At 39.5% G+C, this 14572-nt stretch overlaps 1 protein-coding gene across 2 annotated transcripts in view; it reads left to right on the top strand.

Moving 5' to 3' along the window:
• LOC125462423 (probable helicase with zinc finger domain) overlaps nucleotides 1-14572 on the top strand; it is a 367554-nt gene that overhangs the window by 20294 nt on the left and 332688 nt on the right. For both annotated transcript variants that reach the window (XM_059653989.1, XM_059653987.1), the window contains exon 2: nucleotides 21-223. In XM_059653989.1, coding sequence (XP_059509972.1) covers nucleotides 35-223 — 189 coding nt within the window. In that variant the 5' untranslated portion in view covers nucleotides 21-34. The remainder of the gene's footprint in view (nucleotides 1-20; nucleotides 224-14572) is intronic.

Genomic DNA, 14572 nt, shown 5'->3' with positions numbered 1-14572 from the left:
TTTGTAACTATCTATTTCAGGTTGTCATCTAAACATGGCTGAAAGAAGATTTCAAGAGTTTTGTGACCAAGCATTCGAGCAGACCTGCCAACAGAAGTGTAAACTGGCATATAGCATCAAGGAAGGGCTGGGTGTAGCCAGCCATACTGATGGTTCTACTGCATCAGTTGAAGCTGTTAGACTTCAGGAATTACTGTACAGAATCTTATGTCTCATACGGCTGGTAAATACTTGATTTTAACCACAGTATCTATATCTTATTTCAAAAGGTTTCACAACACTGACATTCTTGTTTCTGAGTCCTCTTTTTTCGTTGATACACTGAGCTATACAGACTTGAGCAAAATAAGTAATTCAATTTTCTTCTAAACAAGTTGTGAAAACTTAGGTTCAAAAGATAGAAAATTATGTCCATACAATGAAAAAACCTGTAGTGGATTTTCTAATCCTTGTTACAGTGATATGACTACCCATTGTTCCATGGACAAAATTGATCCACCCCTGATGTGCAAAGTATCTTCTGGACCAGAATTATTCAATGCCACAGTAAAATAAATAGAAAACCATGGTAACTTGGGTGCTGTGGGGAAGTCATTCCTAATGGTTTTGCAGTACACATTTAAATTTTGTGGCTATGTAGCAGTGCATCATGGGTAGGAATAACATGCACTTACCTTGAGGTTCTTTGCAACTTGGAAAATAGTGGTGGGAGCTAGAGAAATACTCAGTTTAAGGAATTTATTAGATATTGAAAAGAATGGCAACATGCAGGTATGATTTCTTGTTGAAAGGAACAAAAAAATCATGAAAGTCAACATGACTGACAACTAAAATGGAAATAAAGGCTGGGAATGGCAGCAGCAATTCAGAATTCTTTTGTACAGCGTTTTGTGTTTGGGTTAAACTGCTATTTCTTTGAGTGGATTGGCTCTCATCAGAGCCAAGACATGTTTCTTATTTACTACATATGGTTGAAAGAGCCCAGGTTTAACAGTTGGATTTCACTCATGCTGAATTGTTTGCTGGAAAGTATCTGAGATAGCTATCTCTATCACTTGAAAAGGTTGAGAAAGCAACACCATCAGATGACTGCATTAAAAAAACAATTTATTTTATATGAAAATAAACCTGGCCAGGTTCTATTCAATCCAAAACATCATGGGAAAGTAGATCCAGTCAACTTGCTCTATCCCAGAAAACATCAAACAACATTTTTCCACCTCTGCCACTTTCTTTTTATGAAGCTATTTAGTTTTCTGTCTCCTATGTTTTTTGTTGGATGAAATGTTGCAAATGGAATTCGAGAGCTTCAAAAGCCCAAGGCTTTTATGCAGGCTTAGAAGAGGATAGAGAAACATTGAAAAATAAACCTGTACTTTTGAAGTAGATAACACACTAATGAGTAAAGCCACAATACTTGAGAATAATATGTTAAGCTGATCACAGTCTGCATCATCAATATTGGTAAAATTCGACTATTGACCTGCACCTGGAATTAAGTAAACCAAATTTCATTTCGTTATCAGAAATTTCTGGACACAGCAGAAATTTGCTTACATGGATTTGTTGGATAGTAAACTGAAAATTCCCCTTTTATTTGTATTTGTTTGCTATCAGAGTCCTTCTCTTAACTAATTTTTAGATAGAAGGCAGTGTTTTATTGTATGCAGTCATCAATCTCCTATCTTCAATTATGGTCGTTAAATAAAGTGAAATGAAGATCATTTCCCAAGTGGATAAATGAGTTTTCAAATTGAAGCAATTAATACACCAGTTTGTGCTGAGGTTATAACATTGTTGTGAATTGTCCAGAAGTATTTGGAGCCTGAATTCTCTGGTGCTTTTTCTTTGCAATGTCTTGACCAGCCAGTCATTGACTCTGACTCTGTCTCCTGGAGTGTAAATTTGTTGTGATTGTTTGAAATTTGACATTTTTCATGTTTATCCTAATCAATGCAAGATGAACAGCTTCAGCAGCATGTCTCTCCTCAGCAATATTCAACTTCAGTTCTTCCAAGCCACTGTTTTAGATTCAAATCAAACATTTAGATTTTATGTTGGTGGAAATATGTTTTGTATTCCATTTGGTTCAAACTTTAATCTCAATATCCAAACTTAGCTTGGTTAACTTGTATGAACAATCCTACAGTACATTAACATGCTGCAGAAGCCACATGATTCCTTCCAGTATTTTTGTTTGTGAGGACAGAATATAAATTTATATGCTGACTTTGTGCTGTTAGAACGTAATTGTCGGATAAACTCCTGATACTGGCATGCTCGTAACAAATTGAACATTCTTTGTGAATTGTGTAGATTGAATATTAAGTGCATAGGCATTGCATGTAAGGTCATTTAAATCATGCAATCAAATTCATTTTTCTTTGTTTTTAATTTTGTTAATAAATTTTATTTACAAAAATACGTTGTCACACTTTATGCATGTCATTCTCATGAGATTCATTTTGTTTTAAGAATTATGCACTTCATGGAAGGATATCAATTCACAATTTTAAAAATATGTATGTGTAATTGGATGAAGACATTTTTGGAAATAAAGTGGGTAGGTCAAAAATCGCATGAATATTCATCTACAGGAATACTTATCAGAAACAAATCTGGTTTATTGCAAGATGATAAATGAAAGTTGTAGTTCTGTTACCAGAGTCTGATTCAGATGTCTTCTTATTCTGTTGCTGCTTAGCTTCTTTTTGCGTTTTCATTTGCTGTAAAGTATTTACTTTGCTCCGCTCTTTACTACTACCAGCCTGAATAAAAATAATGTCCTCTGTAACAGTAGGTAAGTGTCTTTTTCTTTGTCAAACTATTTTAATTTTAACTAGCTAGTCACAGTTGAGTCAATAAAAGGCAAGAACTCTACCAACAAAACTTGGAAACAGGAAACTGTAGTTTTTGAAATAGGTTCCTGAAAACTAAACTGGAGGAGAACGGGAGGCCAATGCATCTGTCCATCAGCTGTAGTAGTCTTTTAATTCAAAATCTCTGCCTTTTGAATCCATTGTATATTTTCTTCCTTTCTTAATTGCTGAATTTCCCATTTAAGTTATATACTTGCTATTATCTCAATAGTTACTGTCAGGTAGAATCAGTTAGCTCAGTTGGCGAGATGGCTGTTTTGCAATGCAACGTGAAACCAACAGCACAGTTTCAATTCTGGTATCAGCTGAGGTTACCGTAAAATTCCACTCCAACCTCTCCCCTCGCCTGAAGTGTGGTGACTTTCAGGTTAAACTCAATACTAGTCATCGCTATAAATGAGAGAGCAGCCCAATAGTTCTCTGGGACAGCAGTGACTTTACTGTTTACTTGGAGGTAATAAATTCATATTTTTAGCTTTAATCCAGCCTATTCATTATGAGAAAATGCTCACATTCATTAGTGAGTTCATGGTGCTAGGGTACTTTGACAAAGATATTAATACAAAATTGAAAGGAGAAAGACTTCAAATTAAAAGGTTGAGAAACAAAGGCACCCTTTTAAGTTAACACAGTGTGAAGCTGGATGAACACAGCAGTCCGAGCAGCGTCAGAGGAGCAGGAAAGTTGATGTTTCGGGTTGAGACCCTTGTTCAGAAATGGGGGAGGGGAAGGGGATTCTGAAATAAATAGGGAGGGGGGGAGGCGGATAGAAGATGGATAAAGGAGAAGAGAATACTGAGATACAGGCTACTAGACTAGGTGGGATTGAGGCTCACAAGGAAGAGGTATTAGAAATCCTACAGTGTGTGAAGATAGACAAGTCCCCTGGGCCAGATGGGATTTATCCTAGGATCCTCTGGGAAGCCAGGGAGGAGATTGCCGAGCCTTTGGCATTGATCTTTAACTCGTCATTGTCTACAGGAATAGTGCCAGATGACCGGAGGATAGCAAATGTGGTTCCCCTATTCAAGAAGGGGAGTAGAGACAACCCTGGTAATTATAGACCAGTGAGCCTTACCTCAGTTGTTGGTAAAGTGTTGGAAAAGGTTATAAGGGATAGGTTTTATAATCATCTAGAAAAGAATAAATTGATTAGGGATAGTCAGCATGGTTTTGTGAAGGGAAGGTCGTGCCTCACAAACCTTATTGAGTTCTTTTGAGAAGGTGACCAAACAGGTAGATGAGAGTAAACCGGTTGATGTGGTGTATATGGATTTCAACAAGGCGTTTGGTAAGGTTCCCCACAGTAGGCTATTGTACAAAATGTGGAGGAATGGGATTGTGAGAGATATAGCAGTTTGGATCGGAAATTGGCTTGCTGAAAGAAGACAGAGGGTGGTAGTTGATGGGAAATGTTCATCCTGGAGACCAGTTACTAGTGGTGTACCACAAGGGTCGGTGTTGGGTCCACTGCTGTTTGTCATTTTTATAAATGACCTGGATGAGGGTGTAGAAGGATAGTTTAGTAAACTTGCAGATGACACTAAGGTCGGTGGAGTTGTGGATAGTGACAAAGGATGTTGTAGGTTGCAGAGAGACATGGATAAGCTGCAGAGCTGGGCTGAGAGGTGGCAAATGGAGTTTAATGCGGACAAATGTGAGGTGATGCACTTTGGTAGGAGTAACTGGAATGCAAAGTACTGGGCTAATGGTAAGATTCTTCGGTAGTGTAGATGAGCAGAGAGATCTCGGTGTCCATGTACGCAGATCCTTGAAAGTTGCCACCCAGGTTGACAGGGCTGTTAAGAAGGCATACTGTATTTTTAGCTTTTATTAATAGAAGGATCGAGTTCCGGAACCAAGAGGTTATGGTGAAGCTGTACAAAACTCTGGTGTGGCCGCACTTGGAGTATTGCGTACGGTTCTGGTCACCGCATTATAAGAAGGATTTGGAAGCTTTGGAAAGGGTGCAGAGGAGATTTACTAGGATGTTGCCTGGTATGGAGGGAAGGTCTTACGAGGAAAAGCTGAGGGACTTGAAGCTGTTTTCATTAGAGAGAAGGTTGAGAGGTGACTTAATTGAGACGTATAAAATAATCAGAGGGTTAGATAAGGTGGATAGGGAGAGCCTTTTCCCTAGGATGGTGACGACGAGCATGAGGGGGCATAGCTTTAAATTGAGGGGTGAAAGATATAGTTTCTTTGCTCCGAGTAGTAAGGGTATGGAACGCTTTGCCTACAACGGTAGTAGATTCTCCAACTTTAAGTACATTCAAGTCATCATTGGACCAGCATATGGACGTACACGGAATAGTGTAGGTTAGATGGGCTTGAGATCGGTATGACAGGTTGGCACAACATCGAGGGCCGAAGGGCCTGTACTGTGCTGTTATGTTCTATAGAAGACAGTGCGAGGAGACAGACAGGTCAAAGAGGTGGGGTTAGAGCCAGTGAATGTGAATGTAAGTGGGGAGTTAGATAGGTCAGTCTAGGGAGGAATGACAGGTCAAGGGGGCGGGATGAGGTTAGTGGGTAGGAGATGGGGGTGGGGCTTGAGGTAGGAGGAATGTTTTAGGGAGGCAGGGACTAGCTGCGGTGGTTTTGGGATGTGTTTGGGGGAGGGAATATTTTGAAGCTTATGAAGTCCACCTTGATACCCTTGGGCTGCAGGGTTCCCAAGCGAAATGAGATTCTGTTCCTATATCTTTGGGATGGCGTCATTGTGGCAATGCAGGAGGAGCAGGATGGACATGTCGTCTGAGGAGCTGGCGGGGGGGGGGGGGGGGGGGGAGTTGAAATGGTTCGCAACTGGGAGGTGTAGTTTGTTGCGAACTGAGCGTAGGTGTTCCACAAAGTAGTCCCCAAGCCTCTGCTTGCTTTCCTCAATACTTCCCCGTATTAACTAGTTGTGCTCTCATTAAAACCTAGACTGAGAGCTAGCTCTCATTCTTGAGAGTTGACAGCTGTTAATTCTGACAGATGGCAGTTTGCTCTCCTGTCCTTGCCCACCCACTTTTATACCCTTGATGACATCAGTTTCTTATAATGGGATTGGTCCTATGTTGTCAAAATCATCAAATGTGAAGTTAATTGGTTTTTGGTATCCAGGTGCCTGGTTCAAATTGGCTAAATTCAAAACTCGTTGTCTTGATAACGAAACAAAATGCTGCTTGGCCTGCTAACTGCGTGGTTTTTTGATGCAAGTATTTCAATTCAAGTGCTGTCTACTTGCAGACTTTCAAGCTACGTACAGACATTTCTCTTAAAATCTCTCAGCATAGGAAAAGCATAGCATCCTTTAAAAGGACCATGCAGTGCTTCCCCCACCCCCAGGATTTTACAAATGTCAAATTCTAACTTCCTGCCTCCCAATCCACAAGAACTGTACCCAATTTCAAAACATTTTCCCCTCTTAATAAAGAGAGAACCATCATTATGAAAAGTTGGTATCATCTTTTTCTTGTAAAATTTAAACTCCATTACATTACTAGATCCACAGCTCATTAATCTAGAGTTACACATTGCTGCTGCTGCTATGTATTTAGAATTAGTATGAAATGTTCAATCTTATATAAACATTTTTCGTTTAAACCCATGATAAAGCATCCGTGATAGTGTTTTCATGACCCTCAACATGTACAATGTGTGAGTTAAATGCTTGTAACATAAGACTCCAATGAAATAATCTGGTGTTCTTGTCCCTTAAATCTTTCCAGAAATGACAAAGGATTGTGAGCAGTGTACACAACCATCTCTGATGCATTGTTTTGCAGTACAAACATTAAAATGTTGTAAGGCCAGTACCAAAGTCAATAACTCTTTCAATGGTTGAATATCTTTTCTCGTGGATATTGAGTTTTTTTAGAAAAATAATTGGCCTTTCAATTTCGCAATCATCATCCTGTAACAACACAGCTCTAGCATCTACATTGCTTGCATTGATGGTGACTTTGAAGGGTTTCAAGAAATTTGGCATGGCTAAAACTGATGGGTTGGTTAAGTTCTTAAATACCTCCTGGCATCGTTCTGTCTACAGAAATTTTGTGTTCCTTTTTAACAAACCCATCAATGATACCACTATGCTATTAAAGTTTGGAACAAGTTTCCTGTAGAATCTGCTCAATCTTAAAAATCATAGTGCCTCCTCCTTTTGAGGAAGGTCTTAGAAATTCCTCGATGGCCTTCATCGTCATGTTTCTTGGTGTCATCCATCTGTGTCCGATGTGCCCTAAGAATGTCACTTCCACCTTCATGAATTTTGTTTTTGACAAGTTTATGACCATCTTTGCCTTGTATTATCTTTCAAAGAGCTTTGCCCAATGCTCCGTGTGATTTTTCCACAAATGGTTAAAGGTCACCAAGTCATCTATGTAGATAGCACAGTTAGTCAGTCCTTCAACAACTAAGTTTGTAAGTCTTCAAAAAGTGGCTGGTGCATTTTTTCATTCCAAAGGGCATTACTTTAAATTGATATCGCCCATTTCGCATTACAAAAGCAGAAATTTCTTTCACTGTGATAAAAGTACTTGCCAGTAACCATGAAGTAAGTCCACCTTTGCAATGTAGGTAGTTCACCCTACGTTTTCCACATAGTCCTCCAGCAGTGGAATTGAGTATGAGTCAGATTTGGTCACAATATTGTCCTTCCAATAATCTACACAGTACTATCAGGTTTGGGAACCAGCACGATTGGCAAACTCCAGTCACTTTGACTTGGCTCTATGATGTCTTTTTGGAGTCTTGCTTCTACTTCCTTCTGAACTTGTTACTTTGGGAGGATTAAGCCTGTGGGGGTGGTGGTGTTTTATTGGAACAGCATTCCATACGTCAACTTCATGTACTATGGTATTAGTCCTCCCCATTCTGTTTCTGATATGTCGTCGTTGTGCTTTAACAAGTCTTTCAATTCAGTTCTCTGTTCCTGGGACAGAGACCTCACTACTCTATCCCATTCTTTAAAGGCTGCCTCATTATTCAATTTATTCAGAAGCATGCCAAAATCTAAATAATCTGCATTTGATTTCTCACTGAGTGGCAGTAACTAATACCTGTTTCTCCGATTCCACTTCCCTATCACAGTAAGGTTTCACCATGTTCATGTGACTTATCTGAAATTTTTTCACTATCTGGAGTATCTTTACCAGATAATTCACCTGACTTAACTTCTCGCTCTGGAAAAACCTTGCTTTGAAGGGACCTCTAGTCACAACACCAATACTTTGGTGCCACCTTGAAATGTTGTCTAGCTGATTCACCTACTCTGTTTAATCTTTCTCTTACCTCAGATACATAATTGAACTGTGATGGTCCAAGGTCAGAGATCTCAATTTTTCCTTAATTAATTTTAAAGGCCCTCTTAATTCATGTCCAAACACAAATTCAAATGGAGTAGACTGAGTTGATTTATTTGGAGCATCTCTAATAGCAAATTAATGTAAATGGGATACATTTATCTCAATCATTTGGATAATCCTGGCTATAAACCCTCAGCATTGTCTTTAGGGTCTGATTTCACCTTTCCGACGCTCCCTGGGATTCAGGATGGTACGCACTTGATTTAAAGGGATGGATGCCTAAAATAACTATGACTTCCTTAAATAATTTGGCAGTAAATATGGACCTTTGGTCTGACTGAATCTCCTTGGGTAGCCCATAACTGGCAAAGAAAGCAAACAACTCTTCCACCACCATTTTTTTGCCTTGACATTCTGCAATGGAATTCTGCCTGGTAGACACAATCGTTATGGTTATTAAGTACTGATTCCCACTTTTGGTTTGAGGGAGGGGACCCACACAATCAATTATAACCTGTGTGAAAGGTTATTCAAATGTGGGAATTGGCATGAAATGTGCTGGTGGCCTGTGTGGCTTCCCTACCATCTGACACATATGATAGGTACAGCAAAATTCAATAATGCCTTTCTGTAATCCAGGCCAATAGAAATGCTTCCGTATCTTGCCCTGAGTCTTGATCACTCCTAGATGGCCTCCTACAAGTAATTTGTGTGCTACCCATAAAACATCCTGTCTGTATGCTACTGGCAACACAATCTTGTGTGCTTCCACTCATTTCTCCTTGCACTAAACTTGCCAAGACCTCTGTTTCCACTGTAAGTTTTAATCCTTAAGGTAATACTGTTGTGGAGTACATTCTGATTCCTTTTCAGAGTAGGCTTTATGACATAAATCCTTTATCATCTCATTAATTTCTCACAACTAAACACCTCTGCCTGTTCCTCCATCTGCTTAGGTTTTTCCTTTGCCTTTCTTCCATCAGCGTGCCAGCTAACTGGACCTCAACTCCTTCACCTTTCTCTTTTGTTTTCCCTTCTTGTTTTAGCTTATGGCAGTGGAATCTTGCCACCACACAGTCTTGAAAAAATCCAGGATATTTTCCTTTTAACTCCTGAGTTCCTTGGTTTTCTTCTGGCTTCTCCACTACAATGGGCATCACACACCCCTGTGATCCGGCTATATTGTTTCCAAGAACAAACTGTAATCTTGGAATAGCCACTTTTTAAATCACTCCCACTATCACTTCCCCAGTCTTGATTGGACTCTCTAGTCTTATCTTAAACAGGAAACACTAATTCTCTCTCTATTTATTCCACAGATTATCTCACTCTCTGGCAATATATCAGAAGGAGTGCAAATATTTTCATCTCTTCCTATTATAAACTGACTAGCTCCCTGTCTGTCAATATTTTAACTTCTTTACCTACTCCCCTTGTTCTACCTGAGTAAACCTTACAGGTGAAGTCTTTGAAAAGATCAGGCACTATCTTACTGTCTAGCCCATGACTAGCCTGTGCTCTCTGCTGTAGCTCCTGGATTTCTCTTGGGATTTTCTTCACTACCTTAAATAGTCCCACTGGTTTAGTCTCTTTTACCACATCCTCTTCCTGAGTGCCTTTCTTAAACCACCAGTGGAGTGATTGTGTCCAACTTTATTGCAATGAAAATCTTGAGCCCCCAATCTGTTATAAAGCAGAGATTGACCCCCCCCCCGAGAACTAAAACCAAAACACCCAAAGAGGAGTGCCTCATCCTATAATCTGTTAAAGGAATGTGAAAAGTTTTGTAACCTGATTTTCAGCAACTCTTCGTGGGTGAATAAAATAAACCCCTGGCATTCACTTTACAATTAACAAGTAACAATTTATTTATCTAACTAACTCTAAGAGTGAACAAATTAACCAAACTATTAACAAGCTGACTAAATCCCTTCTAACTACGAACTATTCCTAAATAAAACAAAAACCTATTGATATGCTGTTCCAATAAATATAAGTCCCACTTATAGAAAATAAAATTTAAAAAAAAATTAGCCTGTCAAGATTACAGCTAGGTTACGTATCTTCCGGAATGTTCTGTGCTTTCTCCATCCAATATTCTCTCAGGAATGCCTTCTCTTTCAAATATTCTGTCAAGAGCATTGAGTAGTTGTGCCACAGGTACCTTTGCTTTAGATGGTGTTTTCTCTAAAACTGTGAGAAGACTGTGAGAGCCAGTGATTCTCTTTTGAGAGCTGTTAATTCTGGCAGATGGCAGTTCACTCTCCTGTCTTTGCCCAACTGCCCTTTCTTTTATATCCTTGATTTTTTACGATATGATTGGTCCTATGTTGTCAAAACCTTTGGATGTAAATTAAATTTGTTTTTCGTATCTAGGTGTCTTGTTGAAATTAATTGGCTGATTTCAAAACTTGTCTTGATTTTTAAAAAAAGCCTTGCAAATTAGCCTGCTAACTGTACAGTTTTCTGATGCAAATATTTCAATTCAAGTGTTGTCTGTACATGCAGACTTTCGAGCTGGTCGCAGACATTTCTTTTAAAATCTCTAAGCATAGAAAAGGCGCATCATCTTTTAAAGGGACCATGCAGTGCTATCGCCATTAGCATTTTACAAATACCAAATTCTAACTTCCTGCCTCCCAATCCACAAGAACTTTGCTCCACTTTGCAACAATCTGACTCAGCAGACAACAGGTAGGGTCTTAGTTTAATGTCTGACATGAAGGACTCCCTGCCAGTAGTGCAGGACTCGCTCTGATGTTGAGTGTTATTCAGCTTCTTGAACTCATTTTGTTCTAACTTAAGGGATAGGATGGGGTACCCTCTAAACTAACCAATTCAGACATGTTATTACACATTTCTGGAGCAGGTGGGACTTGACCTCTTGCCTAAAAATAGGGCATACATTGGCTATAAATTGTCTTGACACATTCTGAAGATATCAAAGACATATTATAAATGTGACTTTGTTTGTAAGATCCATACTGATAAAACTAAGGGTTAATGGCTAAGATTCCATGGATCGAGCTTTACTGCTTGTTCAGCTGAGATTTTCATATCCATCAGAAAGATAGGTTTTATTTAGCCAAGTATTAGAAATTCTGACATCTAGTGTCTGAACTTGCTTTCATTTGTAAAACAGACAAGCCGATCAACATCTGGGAGTAATGCAGACTTGTAGAATTCCTGAACTGGATTAGATCTATGGCAAATTTTACTGAGGTATAAGTGATGTGGGCTATGGTAAACTGAGTGGCAGAATTAGGGGACACATGAAGTGAGGCTCATTTTGACATTTAGTTCACCTTGTTCCAACTTTCACAATTTATACCAGCAGCATCTCCAAATTTACGCTCGCCAGTATCAGGATGCGAAATGGTCATTATTGCTTGTTAAATGCCATGTTATCATCACAACTTTCCTCATTAATATTCAGACTCCCGCCTTGCCAAATTCTTCAACTAGCTAAACATCTGGAAAACTCTATGGAAGCCAGAGCACTTGGCAGGCTCAGTTCACTATTTGCGCCAAATGCCCTCCCTTTGGAAACTGAGCACCAACATTTCTGGCACACTCCATTTACATTGGCCGTATACACCCCATGTCTATGGAAATTAGCATCTGATGTACCAATGTCTGCACTTTAATGCTGTATAGCAGGCTGCACTGGCAACTATCACTGTAATGCTGTAGCAAGAATATGCATCCAGCTCATGGACAGGTTGTATCTCCAGGCTTGTTGTTTGATGTCATAGTGTTGACTTCTTCTTAACCTACCTGGATTTTCATTGAATCCATGTCTTTCATTGCTTTGCCTATTTTGTGCTTTGACCCCTCAGCCAGGTATACAAAGCTCAAGTGACTGCTGCCTTCCCTCACTGTTTAAAGTAAATACTAAGCCATCTTGTCAGAGTATCAGCAGGTGTTAGTCAAGTGAATATGAATAGCCTGCTTTCCAGGAAGGCCCTAGCATAGTCTGACAAGGGCAGCCTTTGAAGCCAGTCCATTGCCCTGTTGAAATAGGGTCTGGATGAGGAGTCAAATGATGGCAGCACCATACTCCTTTTGACTCTTTCTGCTCTACCGTGTGAGATGAAGGTGAATGGCAAAGCAGTTCCTCTTGATACAGGTGGATAAGTGTCCTGAGAGAGACCATAGTCAGCACTGAGCATGCAGAGCTAGTGGTGTTGAGGGGTGGAGGACGGTGAGTGGCTAAGATATTGTAGGTAAAAGTTGCTGATAGAACATAAGCCATGATGGTACAGTAGCGGAGATAAAGCCAATGTGCGGTATCTGAGAGAAATTGCATCAGTTAACCTGGCAGAGTGGAGAAAGGCATTCATGTTCCTATAGTGTTGAACGTTCCTTCAAATGGCTGAAACTGCTTTAATCTAGGTGGCAACTTCAAACCAGATTTGTTCTTATGCTGAGTCCTCCACAGCTGGTTCTGGGGGAGGGTTAGGTTTTGCCTGTCTGCTACACCCTCCAAGAGCAGGGACTCTGCCTGCAAATTGTGGCACCAATTTACCCCACCCCATCCCCATCTGCTATATCTGGGACAAATATTGGGAGTCATGTGGGAGGTTCCAGACTGAGGCTACTGTTTGGGTGTACAATGGGATTTTAAAGATGGTGTGAGTGCAAGGAGTCCACGTAAATTCTTGGATAGCTGATGAATATTGAGTTGTTTCACAGCAGTGTGTAGTAAGATGGGGCAGAAATCAGGCATGAGACACACTACATGGTGTGGTAGCTAAGTAATGAGGGGAGTTTTGTAAGATGGGGTGACAAAATCCACTAAGCCTTCTGGCGACAAACCCTTTGTTTAAAAAAACATTGATGCAACTTGGACTTAGCCAGTAAAAGTCAAATCCAGCTCTTGGACTTTTTTGCAGCTAGTGACATGTGAGGCAGATAAAGTTCTACAGCTAATTTGTAGTACTAGATTACCTCATCCTAAATTTGATCAACAGTGATGTAATTTTTAGGCCAAAGGGACATTAAAAAAATATTTTTGTGGTAGAGGGTGATAGAATTACCTCCTCTTTACAGTCCTGCTTTGACCAAGGCAATTTTTAAAGTATGAAAACATTTGCCAATTCAGTGTTTAACTGTTCAAATACTGTGTTTGTAGAAGTTTTTATTATAGGTTTCTAAAAGATATCTAGAATATTATTCTAGGGGAGGTGACAGCCTGCTGGTAATATTGCTGGCCAGTTGTTCCAGAGACCCAGGTAATGTTCTGGAGACCCTGATTTGAATCCCACTTTGGCAGCCAATGGAATTTGAATATAATAAAAATCTGAATCAAGTGTTGAATGCTGACCACAAATCAATTGCCACTTGTCAGGAAATACCCATATGGTTCACTAATGTCTTTTTATGGAAGGAAATGGCTATCCTTTCCTGGTCTGGCCTACATGCAGCTCCAGGCCCACAGGAATGTGGTTGACTTTTAACTGTCCCCTGGGCAATTTGGGCTGGGCAATAAATGCAGCCTATTCAGCAACACCCTCATCCTGTGAATTAATAAAAAAATGTAATTAATACTCAATCTAAATAAAAAATGATAACACCCTGTTTCTTTCTACCTAAATTGAAGAGTTCTCACATTTTAAGTCAGAATGTTGGAGAATAGGTTAAATGGTTTAAATGTCTTAACCTTGAGCCTGCTCTGCCATTCAATAAGATCATAATCGATTTGATTATAATGCATTCTGGTTCAATTCTGGTCTCCCTGCTATAGGAAAGGTGTTAAACCTGAGAGGGTGTAGAAAAGATTTACAAGGGTGTTGCTGGGATTGGAGGAGTTGACTTTTAGGGAGAAGCTATACCAGTCTGAGTTCAAAACTAAAACTATTTCTTCAGTTTATTTGTCAGTTTGGTATATAAAACTAAAGACATAAAGCACCACAACATAATTGTCAGAAAATATTCCACAGGAAACAACTGTGCATTTTTCTCACTTCAGGCTTCAATGCTGAAATGGAAAAAGTCCTGTATACTCAGTCCCAGCAAATGCCAATTGGTTTGATCAAAATTTTCATTCATGAATAGTACAATGTAAGCTTTTGTAACAAAAGTTTCATCCTGATCTGCTTATACTGAGACAGAAAGCCAATAAATAACAATACAATTCTTGAATATTTTCTGATGAAGATTCATCTGGACGCAATGTTAGCTTGCTCTTTCTCCATCAATGCTGTCTGACCTGCTGTGATTTCAAGCATTTTTTGTTTTCAGTCTGAACATTTTCATATAGGGTGTGTTTGATGGCAAAATCATAACTTCTATTTCTCATCCTTACTTTATCCTGAAGAGGTGATTAATGGATTTTGCCTTGAGTTGCTGCAGCTTTTGTGCTGATGGAGCTCCTATTGTGGTAAGTAATGAGTTGAA

The sequence above is a fragment of the Stegostoma tigrinum genome, chromosome 23 (assembly GCF_030684315.1).
Source record: "Stegostoma tigrinum isolate sSteTig4 chromosome 23, sSteTig4.hap1, whole genome shotgun sequence".
In the NCBI taxonomy this organism is placed as follows: Eukaryota; Metazoa; Chordata; class Chondrichthyes; order Orectolobiformes; family Stegostomatidae; genus Stegostoma; species Stegostoma tigrinum.
Note: the sequence above shows the minus strand (reverse complement) of the source record. Positions and strands in the feature narration are given on the sequence as shown.